This window comes from Lodderomyces elongisporus, chromosome 3, assembly GCF_030384665.1.
Source record: "Lodderomyces elongisporus chromosome 3, complete sequence".
Taxonomy (NCBI): Eukaryota; Fungi; Ascomycota; class Pichiomycetes; order Serinales; family Debaryomycetaceae; genus Lodderomyces; species Lodderomyces elongisporus.
Genome location: NC_083675.1, coordinates 2183356 through 2195515, shown reverse-complemented (window position 1 = coordinate 2195515; position 12160 = coordinate 2183356). Strand labels below are relative to the sequence as shown.

The 12160-nt window shown below is 38.8% G+C and overlaps 4 protein-coding genes across 4 annotated transcripts; all 4 read left to right on the top strand. All coding sequences in view use genetic code 12, as the record gives it.

The window, feature by feature from the left end:
• Window positions 1–18: 18 nt before the first annotated feature.
• Window positions 19–2575, top strand: CRP1 (Cruciform DNA binding protein; the record flags this gene model as incomplete). The annotated part of the gene is made up of 3 exons (XM_001525656.2): window positions 19–24; window positions 88–95; window positions 367–2575. 3 exons carry the CDS (start codon window positions 19–21, stop codon window positions 2573–2575), a joined length of 2223 nt encoding a protein of 740 aa, XP_001525706.2.
• An 862-nt stretch (window positions 2576–3437) lies between these two features.
• On the top strand, window positions 3438–4298 carry PVL30_003116 (uncharacterized protein; the record flags this gene model as incomplete). Its single annotated transcript, XM_001525655.2, has 1 exon — window positions 3438–4298. One exon carries the CDS (start codon window positions 3438–3440, stop codon window positions 4296–4298), a length of 861 nt encoding a protein of 286 aa, XP_001525705.2.
• A 2343-nt stretch (window positions 4299–6641) lies between these two features.
• Window positions 6642–7481, top strand: TIF35 (translation initiation factor eIF3 subunit g; the record flags this gene model as incomplete). The annotated part of the gene is made up of 1 exon (XM_001525653.1): window positions 6642–7481. The coding sequence occupies one exon, from the start codon at window positions 6642–6644 to the stop codon at window positions 7479–7481; it is 840 nt and encodes a 279-aa protein (XP_001525703.2).
• A 1526-nt stretch (window positions 7482–9007) lies between these two features.
• On the top strand, window positions 9008–11992 carry PVL30_003114 (uncharacterized protein; the record flags this gene model as incomplete). The annotated part of the gene is made up of 2 exons (XM_061119439.1): window positions 9008–9011; window positions 9072–11992. The coding sequence occupies 2 exons, from the start codon at window positions 9008–9010 to the stop codon at window positions 11990–11992; spliced, it is 2925 nt and encodes a 974-aa protein (XP_060975422.1).
• Between the last annotated feature and the right edge of the window lie 168 nt (window positions 11993–12160).

The window sequence follows — 12160 nt, the reverse complement described above, 5'->3', positions numbered from 1 at the left end:
AATCAAATCATTACAACTATGTCAGTCCACTACACTTTCAAATGGTATGTACTGCCTCTCAATAACTAATCCACACAGTCAATTCAGCTTTCTCAGTGTCTCATCTCGAAGGCCAAAGTAAGGAAACTAAAGAAGCTACCTTGTACGCCTTCAGGATCCAGCCTTCAGCCTCTTGCTGTACCCAATTCTGAGCTTTTTAATTCTATTATCACTTACAGATATCTTTTATTTATATATATATATATATATATATACCATCAATATAAAAAGATGGATGGGATCAAGAGTTTGCAATTGACTGAAAAATGGGTTAATCTAGAATTTATATTCAAATACTAACATTTTCTCTCTCTTTCTTTTATCTAGGCCCAAAGGTCCGCAAGACGTCGTTGTTACAGGTACATTTGACAACTGGTCAAAAACATTGCCATTAGTTAAAGAAGCAGATGGCTCTTTCGCATTACAAGTTCCACTTCCACCTAAAAAGGAAAGCATCTTGTACAAGTACATTGTTGACGGTGAATGGAAAACCAATCCCGAGGAGAATGTCACTAAAGACTCTGATGGAATTGAAAATAACATCTTGGACGCCGAGGATTTGGTGAATTTGTTGACTGTTCCAGGAGCCTTGATTCCAGAAACTGGATTACAATACAGCTTAGCTCATGGTGGCCACTTGCCACACCACGAGACTCAACCAAAAGGTCCAGGCGATTTCAATGCCACAGTTATGCCAAAAGAAGAACAAAAACAAGTCTCTGTTACTGGTGAGCCAGGTATTCAGATCCCTCAAGGTAAAGATCAATTATCGGCATTTGAAACTTTTGAAAACACCGATCCAAAGGCCTCGAATGAAAACGTCAAGGAAGTTGGAACAGCAAACATTGCAGGTACAACTGCAGACGCATCCGGTAGTACTGCTCCTGCTACTGGGACCTTAGTTGAAGGTTCCGAATTGACTTCTGAAGATAAAGAAAAACAAAAGAAAAAAATCAAGAGATCAAAATACAAGGCAAAGAAGAAAGCTAAAGCCGCCGCTGCTGCTGCATCTGGTGGCTCTTCTCTCGAGCCAACACCATCTCCATCGACTGAAGGTGTCTATTCAAGTGAAATTGAGGGTGCCAACAAAAAAGAAGAAGAAGAAGAAGAAAAAGAAAAAGCTGCTGTTGCTGTTTCGGCACTTGAGACTGGAAATGGCGCTACTGCTTCTGACTACCTTGGTGAAACACCAAGAGTCACTCAAAACGAAGTAAGAAGAGAGTCAGTTGCCAACACCCAGTTGAATGATCAAGTTCGTGAAGAGTTTAATGACGCTGATAACAATGCCGGAAATAACTTTGAAGACGTGGAAGGAGAAGAAGAGGACGAGGACGATGATGATGATGTGCGAGTTCCTGTTAGTCGTGGACATGGTGCCGATGATATCACTAGCGAGGACCAACTTGCTCAAGAGCCAAAGAAGGATGAAAATGAGCATACTGCTGCTAAAATTTTGGGCGCTGCTGGGTTAGGTGGTGTTGCTGGGGCTGGCTTAGGGTCCTTGGGCTCACAACCAAGCGGGTCTCAGGTCAAAGATCAAGGTGGTGTAGACCCATTATCTTCTTCACCTTTAGGAGCTCATCAACAAGCACAACAAACACAACAAGCACAACAAGCACCGGTTGCTACTTCGAAGGACTTTGCTCATACCCCAGCTACATCTTCCACCGCAACAGCTGTCCCCGCTACTGCTACTACTGCTGCTAATCCTACTGCTACACCTGCTACTGTTGCTAATCCTATTTCTACTACTACTTCAGAGCAACCAAAGACCTTGGATCCAAAGGCTGTTGAACCGGAAAAGAAGGAGTCAGTATCGTCCGGTCTTAACTCTGAGCCATTGATTCCACCAGTTACCGGATCTGACCTTCCTGATACTAGTGAAGGTAAAGAAGTTGATGCATCACCAGTCACCAAAACAACTGCATCTACAGCCCCAGTTGCTACTGGTGGATCTACGGCTGCAACTACTGCACCCGCCATTGACTCTACTGGCCCTGCTTCTTCAGTGGCTAAGGAGTCTCAAACTCAAGAGGAAGAAATTATTATTGCACAAGGTAGTAGGAAGGAAATTGAAGCTGCAGTTGAAGCTGCCGAGGGTCATGATGTTGTTCTCGAAGAAATCAAGCCTACCAAGTCACAACAAGAGAGATTGACACAAGAAGCTAAGCTTGCTGCTCAAGTTGATGGTCCAATTACCATTGAAGCCGTACATGGTCCAATTGATGAGACATCCAAGACTGACGCTAAGGACACTAACGCTAACGCTACTACTAAACCTTCAGCGAAAGATGTGAACATTACCCCGGCAGCTGCTGCAACAGCCAAGCCAGCTGATCCAAAGGATGCTAAACCTTCATCTTCTACTGCTGCGGCTACTGGAACAGCCACCAAGGCGCCAGCAAAGAAAACTAACACCGGCTCTACTCCAGCAAAGAAGGATTCCTCCACTGCTAAGAAGACAGCTAATGGAACTAAAGACAAGGAAGAGAAGAAAGGTGGATTCAGAAAGTTTTTAAAGAAGATCCTTTCCTAATCGTTCTGAGAAAATCACTTCTCTACGGTTCCCAGTATATTGTAATACTGGTGGGATAATTTCTTTATCGCTCTGTTTTTCTTTCCCTTTCTCTCTTTCTTTCCTCTTAATGCTCCTTTTTTTTTGTTTTGCCGTCTTTGAACAATTCCAAATGTTCATTCTGGCTTTTTATCAATCCACCTAACAAGCCCTAATATGTAATTGTAGTTTTATTTTTTGTCCTTCTTTCTTTCCATACTTATTTCATTTCTTATTGTTGTCAATTTCCATTTGTTTCAATAAATAAATAAATAAATAAATAGATAAATAAATAAAGAAATCATTTTTCATTTATGATGATAATACTATAGACTTGAGATTAAATACTACTTTTTCAGCATCAATATTGTATTGTAAACGTAGATCAGCATTAAGGCTTTGTATTCTCATTTGTTGTTACATACCCACGAGGAGCTAAGATGTAAGAGAAGGAGAGGGGACGCGGTGAAAAGGCGCAACACCAAAGCATATAAGTCGTGTAAATATGGACAATAAAAGAGGTTGGCTACAACAGCAGAAAAAAAAAACAAAATAATTTATAAAATTTAAAAGTGCGAAGCTTGAAGAGGAAAAATAATAAGACAGAGAGAGAGAGAGAGAGAGAGAGAGAGACGGGGGGAAGGAAAAAAAAACAACTAATAATTCCATCGTAGGCAACAAAATTCTCTATAAATTGAATTAAATTTTCCTTGCCATCCATCTCAACTTTTCTGCCGATTTTTATTTCTTTCACTTTTTTTTTTTTTACAATTTTTCTTTTTCTTTTCCTGAATACCAATTTAGTCCCTATAACTATAATAACAACATCAACAATCATTTCAAGATGAGTAGTAGAGCACCAAGTGAACCAACCAAACAACTTTTTGTCCGTCCTGTTCGTTCCGACACCGACAAACAAGAACTTGAAGATTTCTTTGCTCAGGCGGCACCGGTGATTGATTCACGTATTATGGAAGGTTACGCTTTTGTTTCATTCGAAAATGTTGAAGACTCTCAATCAGCTTTGGACAAATTAGTCAATACTGAATTCCAAGGAGAACCATTGCAAATTGAATTTGCTAAGGAGAGAAAGGAAGATACACGTGGTAAATATAGAGTCAAGATTTTAGGTTTACCTGAAAATACCGCTTGGCAAGATGTCAAGGATTTCGTCAGAGACAAGACGGATTTCCAACCATCATTTGTTAAGGTGTATAGGGATTATGAATCTGGTGAAACCATTTGTAATATGGAATTTTCAAGTGCTGAAGAGATGGAAAAGGGTATTCCATTATTGGACAAGGCCGAGTTTGGTGATGTCACTGTTAGTGCTGAGGAAGACACTTCACCATATGTTCCACCACCAAGAAGAGGTGGTTTCAGAGGTGGCCGTGGTGGATTCGATGGCGGTTTCAGAGGCGGAAGAGGTGGATATGGTGATAGAAGAGGTGGATTTGGTGACAGAGATGGTTTCAGAGGCGGAAGAGGTGGATTCCGTGGTGGAAGAGGCGGATTTGGTGACCGTGGTGGATTTAGAGGTGGAAGAGGTGGATTTGGAGACCGTGGTGGATTTAGAGGAGGTAGAGGTAGAGGCGGATACGGTGACAGAGGTGACAGAGGTGACAGAGGCGGATACGACCGTGGTGATAACTTTGGAGACAGAGGTGGATCTTACAACAGAGAAAGATCGCCAAACCGTTTCTAATGTTGAAAATTCTAGAGCCAAAGATTCAGTTCATTTATTGCCAATATTTGTCCATATTTGTTCAAAGTAAATTAAAGTTGTCCAAAGTTGTTTAAAGAGTATTTGATTCGGGGTCCAAGTCGATTTTTTATGTGTTTTTTTTATGCCAGTGTTTCCAAGTGTGTGTTTTATTTTTTGTTATTATTATTATTATTGATCATTACCATTAAGGGATATCTTAGAGGAAAAAAAAAAAGATAAAGAGAATTGAATTTGAATTTGAATATATGAAATTGTAGCGAAAGAAATTTTTTGAAAACCTATAAGGATGAGTTGAGTGGAAAAGGTGAATGTTTTTGTGGATACGAGAGATTGAAGAGAAAAAAGAATCGAACCTTATCTTTGGAGCGTTTTGATGGGAGTAATTCAGTTTAAGGAGAAAAAAAAAATGGGAAATATAAGGAAATGAGCACCATATTTTGTCTGCAAAAATGGAACATACATTTCTTATGCATTTTATAATTTCACTATAAAGTGTATTATATATTGGATGTATAAATGGCATCATGGTAAGAGAGGAAAGAAAGAAAGAAAGAAAAAAAGAACAAAGAAAGACTTTAGTTCGAGTCGTCCCTCATGGCCGGATGATTTACTTGTACAGGTTTGGTATCTTTCAGCTTAAAGTTGAACCTTGGTAACAAACTTTAGGGAGAAAATGTTTTCCTTTTTTTCTTCTTTTCTTTCCATTTTTCTTTCATTGTACAATTGCTTATATTTACAAAGGAGAGAACCAAAAAAAAAGAGCTTCCACAGTTTGTACTTTGTGAAAAGTGCAAATTGTAAGCATTTTTTTTTCTATTTCTGTTCTTGTTTCTGCTCTGGTTTTTGTTCCAATGTTAAAAGAAATTGGAGCAATGAAATTCAGCGTTTGTAATTACAAGGTTAGTCCTTTCCATAGATAAATATATCTGCTCGTTTATCACCATAAACATCATCGTGTTTACCCCAATTACCAGTGATAAAAGTAACTGGAGTTGAATTATTTGTGAGAGCCGAAAACAAAAGCAGGCTTTGTCGCATTGATAGTAAATCATCCTCCAATGATTGAACAATCGATAATTTCGTTTCTTTAGTAATGAACCCACAATGCATTAACTTGTGTTTGGTTAACATATCATTTTTGACGGAAATTGCTCGCTTGGCTACATCTAAACTTGGGTACGCCTCTTTGACAAAGGATTCGTAGCTTGGGTATTCTTCGATTAGTGCATCTACATCGTAGATCCCATCGAGGAACTTGACACTGTGAAACTGTAATCTGTTTTCTTTCAATATATCTCTGAGTTGAGGGAATCCACCATTTAAGAACTCTTTTACTTCGATGAGTTCATTGGAATATCCTGATTCCTTTAAAGCTGATACGCCATCCTTGATTATATCCGGAAGCTGAAATAATTGTAGAATCATAGTAGCTCCCACTGAAAACCCCATAATGTGGATTTTTTGCAACTCAAAATGTATTCGTATATATAGCAATGCTTTGGCAATGTCAATGATATGAAGTGGATGGTGCACTTCCGGGGAGAGCCTATAATTGATACCAATGAATGTTTTTCTCTTCTGACACTTGCTCTGGCTTTTATCCTGGTTCTGGTTCTGGTTCTGGGTTTGATTTGGGCTGGACTTGTGAGTATTGCCCTGAGCTTCGGCTACTGGCGCTAGCTCGTCATATGTATTTCGCGGGTCTCGCCATGCACCACCGTGTATATATACATATGTATCATCATTTTCTAGATCATAGTTCCAAACTTTGATTTGTTGAAGGGGATGTGATCCATAAGAATATGTTACAGCATCCATCTGATAAACTTTGTTTTAAAAATGAAAAAAAAATTAAATAAACATGATAAGGAATTTAAATCAACTGTTTCAGTAATTGGATCAGGATGAAGACTGTTTTGGCTGGGTCGTGTGTGTGTGTGTGTGTGTGTGTGTAGTAGTAGTAGTAGTAGTAGTAATAGTAGTAGTAGTAGTAGTAGTAGTAGTAGTAGTAGTAGTAGTAGTAGTAGTAGTAGTAGTAGTAGTAGTAGTAGTAGTAGTAGTAATGGTAGTGGTGTAGAATATTTTGCTTTTGTGTTGTGAATCCAAATTTTTTTTTTTTTCATTTTTCAAACACTGTAGAAAACTTTTCAGAAAAAAAAATACTACCAACAGCCTTGTAGCGACATCGAAAAGGTCTCCATTTTAAAAAGATTTTTGAATTTTTTTTTTTTTTTTAAATATTGCATCATTTTGATTACACCAAGGTTTGAACACCAACAAAGCAAACCATTAACTACGGGTTATTTTCTATATTAATATATCATGTCTTCAGCAATCGAGTCTTGGGCCGATGCCGGTGATGAATTCTCTGTGCCAGCAGACATCATCCAGAACCCAGATGGAACCAAAACAGTCATCACATTCAGAACAAATCAGGATGGAAAGAAGGTGAAAATCACTCAAAAGATCAAAGAAGTTATAGTGAGGGAAAAGGTGCATCCGCTTATAGCACAGCGTAAGAACTGGGCCAAATATGGTAAGGAAAAGCATAGCTCACCAGGACCAGACACAAGTACTACACAATTAGGTGAAAAAGTCGATTTGAAGCTTGGTCTTTCATGGAAACAAGTTGAAAAGAAGGAGGAGGAAGATAAGGCACAAGAGAGAGCATCAAGAGTTGTTGTGCAGACTATTAAATGTAGAGTGTGTGGAGGTGACCATTACACTGCCAAGTGTCCATTTAAGGATACTTTGGGTGCATCTACACTGAATGGTGGTACACCAGAGCCAGGTTCTGAGGGTGCAGGTGATGCCGATGCAGTTACAAGTACTGGTAGATATATTCCAAGACACTTGAGACCAGATGCCAACGGTAACATTCCTACAAGAGAAGCAAGAGACGACTCAACAACATTGAAGGTTTCACAATTGAATACTTTTGTCGATGAGGATATGTTGAGAAACGAATTGTTTGCTAGATTTGGTCCATTACAGAGAGTCACCGTGGTGAGGGATAGGGAAACTGGAGAAAGCAGAGGTTTTGCATACGTTAGTTTTGCCACAGAGGAGATTGCTCAAAAGGCTTTGGATTTGTTGAACGGAAAGGGTTACCACAGTTTGATCTTGCACTTGGAATGGTCAAAGAAGAAGAAGCCATTGTAGTTGGGGTGTATATGCGTGTGTATCATTGACAGATTGTAATAAATTAAAAGATTAGTGTAAACCAACATGTTGAAGAGTGTGCTGAGAGTCAGGAGTGTATAGATAGTGTGCAAACAGTGTGCAGACAGTGTGCAGACAGTGTGTAGAAACTTCAAAATCAATGCACAGATGGTGTAAACAATTTACATACAGTTTACAGATACTGTGGATAATAAAGGATTTGAACACAGTCTATTTCCAAGCTGTTTCGGTTGGAGGAGAAACACGGATTTGAAATAATACGCGGTTGAAGCGGAATTGGCGGCGAGAATTCTTCTACTGTTTTCAAGCTTCACACTTTGAACAAGATACTAGAATAGTTAAAAGCTTATGGCCGCAAAAATAATAGTCGGTATAATACCCACCAATTTAAAGTGGTTGGGAAACAAATATTCAAGGTTCAAGAATGAAGAAGCGAAATAGTAAAGAATTTTAAAAATAGAAACAAAGAAAAGAAGGAAAAAAAAAAGAAAAAGAATTAAAGTAACAAACAGGATAGATGGAATCAGAATGACGACGTTGATAACAATTCCTCTAAAACCCAAGAAAAACGTATTCTTCCAAACAGCAACGGTGTTGATATATATATGATTGCGATTGCTAAGAAATTCACTATAAATTGAGTGCCAAAAGAAAATGAAGAAGAAGTAATAAAAAAAATTGAAATATTGAAATAAAAGAAAAAAGGAAGAGTAAGAGAAAGAGAAAGAGAAAGAGAAAGAAGAAGAAGAAGAAGAAAAAAAAAAAGAAAGCGAACCGCGCCGAAAGGAGCTAACCTCCGGGTGATGACCATTTTGGATTTAGGACTTTCAACAGCTTTAGTAACAGAGAGAGAGAAAAAGAGAGAGAGAGAGCGAGGGTATATACACTCATACACTCCTCACTCACTCACTAACTCGCTTACTGATAGACAAAGTCAATCCCTTCGGACATAAGCTTGCTATACATTTAGCATGCACGCTTCTGATATACATACATATATATATATATATATATATATATATTACAGGGCAAATAGTGAACAACCGGAAAAGTTCCATTGCATACTTGAGCAATTGAGTCCTTGCAAAACTTTCAACTATTGTTGAACTTGTTTCAATTATACAACCTTCTTTTAGACTCACATATACCGTGTCACTTATCTCAGAAATCCTATACCTTCTACCTGTTCCACTCACACTCACCATCCCCACAGTATACTTCATTATACAAAAAATAAAACCCAACTAGACAAGTCAAAACCAGTTCGCAGCCACAATTTTTGGGGTTTCCTTTGTTCCTTTTCAATTTTTTAATTTTTGTTTATTCTTTATTACATTCTTTTAGTTAAAGAAGATAAGACTGATAAAACTGATAAGACTGATAATATCGACAAGACTACTCACAACAATCAATATCAATAAAATAGCCAAAGTTGGGTAGCAACAACTATTGATTACGAATCATTTTTTTTTTTTGTTTTCAGTAAAAAAAAAAGAATAGATAATATGAGTGGCGACTCCCCACAACACAAGAAACCAAGCTTTTTCACCAAGCTTCGGTCGAAAAAAGCCCGCAGTAGAGCACCTTCCGTCAATCAATCTTTGGCATCGGCGTCTGCTACTCCAACTGCGTCGATAAAGTCACCAAATTTGAATAGATTGCAAAAGCTACAGACCCGAAGTTCTGGTAGGTCGCGGAGGGAGTTATCGGAAGAGAGAAGATTAGTTGGTGATAATGATTCCTTTTTGTATAATGATGATTCTGATTTATCAGACGCAGAGTTTGACTCGGATTCATCTCTGAGAGGTTCCTTGTACAGATCGGCTACAGCACAATCGAATAGGAAATCACGACCAAGAGCGGGCACCTTTGACCACCACCCATCTAATGAAAAAGTGTTCTTTCCCGAGGCTGAGAAGCATATCCTCAATTCCGACATGCTGACACTCAATTTACAAGATGACCAAGAGCCACCGTGGGCTGGAATGACATACGAGTCCTTTTTGACTCCGAAATATATGAAGCTTTACAAACGTAATAAACAGAGCCCCAAAGTCATTGACAACTTATTCTTGGCGCAAGAATTGAATGTGGGTAATAGCACTGGCGAGGAATCGCAAGAAAGTGACAAAGAAATTGAAAACGGCGCATACGAGGAAGATAGTTCTGGTTTTGAACAGGCTTCGGATATAGGAATGAGCAAAGAGATTTTTGTCATGAAATTTAGTCGAGATGGGAAATACCTTGCCGCCGCAGGTAGAGATGCTGTTATTAGAATCTGGAAGGTTATCGCATCACCATTGGGAAGACTAGAATATAAGCAACATGAAAGAGAAGCAGGTTCTCCCGAACGAAGCAGTCGCCGCGATTATGTATACGACTCAGCACCAGTATTTCACAGGACACCAATTGAGTTGCGTGGCCATAAACGAAGCATTCTTACACTTGCTTGGAGCAAAAATAATTTCCTTATTTCTGGTAGTATGGACAAAACAGCAAAACTATGGCACGTTGATCGTCCCAATTGTTTGCAAACTTTTAAACATGAAGACTTTGTTACTGCCGTAGAGTTCCATCCCTTGGACGATAGGTTTTTCGTGAGTGGATCATTGGACAACGAAGTACGACTTTGGTCAGTTTTGGAGAATTCAGTATCGTATTGGCGCAACTTGGGCAAAGATGTGCTAATTACCGCAGCAAACTTTACACCTGATGGTCTTTACTGCATTGCTGGTGGTTTTAATGGCTCCTTGTTTATTTTGGAAACAAAAGGGCTTCATGTTGTGAATCGAGTTGAGATTCGAGAGAGATCTATAGTTCACCCATTTCACGAAAAGAGCGGCAACAAGATTACAGGGATTGAAGTATTTGAAAACACAGCATATCAGCCCTCGTCAAAGTCATCAACATCGTCAACATCCTCGGCGAAGGACAAGCTGGACCCAGCCCTTGATAAATGGACAGTATTAATCACCACCAATGATTCAAGAGTTCGAATTATTAGTACTCAAAAGAAGAAGCTCATCACTAGATTCAGGGGTTTGGTGAATAATTCTTCTTCAATAGCTGCCAATATCCGTGATGACCACAAATATGTCATTTCAGGTTCTGAAGACCATTATTGTTATATTTGGGAGAATAATAATAGCATAATCAATAATAAGCTCCGACAATCAATGAAGGAGTTTGTGCTTGATGGAAAGCAGCATATTAATGAATTCCACCACAAGCATGAAAAATACACCAAGTTATTGCAGACACACAAGATATTCAACAAATTGTTTGACTCCGAGGATGATTCGCAATATGATTTTGTTGCAAATGAAAACAATAGTTACTCCAGTTTCCATGCTCACCACTCTAAATGTAATGTGGCCATTATTGCACCACAAATTACCAAAACACTACTTGCGCTTTCAGATGATCTTATTTATGATCTTAAAAAACGAGGCGAGGCGTGTAGAATGGATCCCTCCAAATGTTATTGCTCGACTTCCTCAAAAGAGCACCGTCATGACGACCTGATTGTTTCTGGTTCAGGCTCAAACGCAGCCGCTGCAGGAGACGGTGACATTATAGTTACTACCGATCAATATGGTCTTATTCGAGTTTTCCGTCAAGATTGTGCCGCTAGTTACAGGAAACAGTTTATTGAGTTTTACAAGAAATGCCAATCACATGGACCACAAATTGACAACACTAACCCATTGTCACCATCTAATACAATAAGATCAAATACCCGATCCATCCGCAGAGGATTGGGTGGCTATAATGGTGACCGACAAAGTCCGATTCGTTCAGAAACAAGAAATATCAAAAACAGACTTTCCTCGTGTATAATTCCTTCAAGTTCCAGCAACAATGTGGCTATAAATAGCAACGGAATTGGCAATGGACTGGTAGGGGCAACAAATTATCATGGTATCGGTGGCATGGGCTCCCCGCATTCATCGACTTTTGACTCAATGACATCTGACTCGACTTTGGCAAATACTTCTAATTATACTTATGGTTCATCAAAAGCCAGTAATATTTTTGACCATCCTATCATAAACGTTCATGTTGAAGATGACACAGAGATGGAACACGAGCACTTACCTTCACTTTCACTGCAACAACAAGAACAAGAACAAGAACAGCAACAGCAGCAGAAGCAGCATTATCAAAAAGGGAATGGGCTTTATGCAAATGGAGGAAACCCAAGTGAGGCAACGTTGAATGTAATTCCGAATGAACATGCAAGACGTGTAGATTCAAGACAAGAAACCTTCCCACGCATGCTGCTGCAAAGCCAACAAAGCGTACCAACCATACAACGACCTATACCGCCAATCCACGTTAATGGAAATGTGGTGCTGCCAGGTCTGCCAGGTCCATTAGCTCAGTCAACTTTAAAAGACCAATCAAATGTTCCTGTTGCACCAATTGTTCCAGATAATAATGGGTCACATTCTAAATTAGCAGATGTGCCGATTCAACCAAGCCATTGAAAAAGAAGATAAGAAAATAAAAATAAAAAAAAACCAATACAGTTTTTTTACGTTATTATTTTCCGGTATGTTTTTTCTTTAGGTGATCAAAAACTTTATTTCTCTCTTTAGACGTCTTTTTTTTTGATTTTTAATAGTGATTACAAATTCTATATTTAATATTTTATA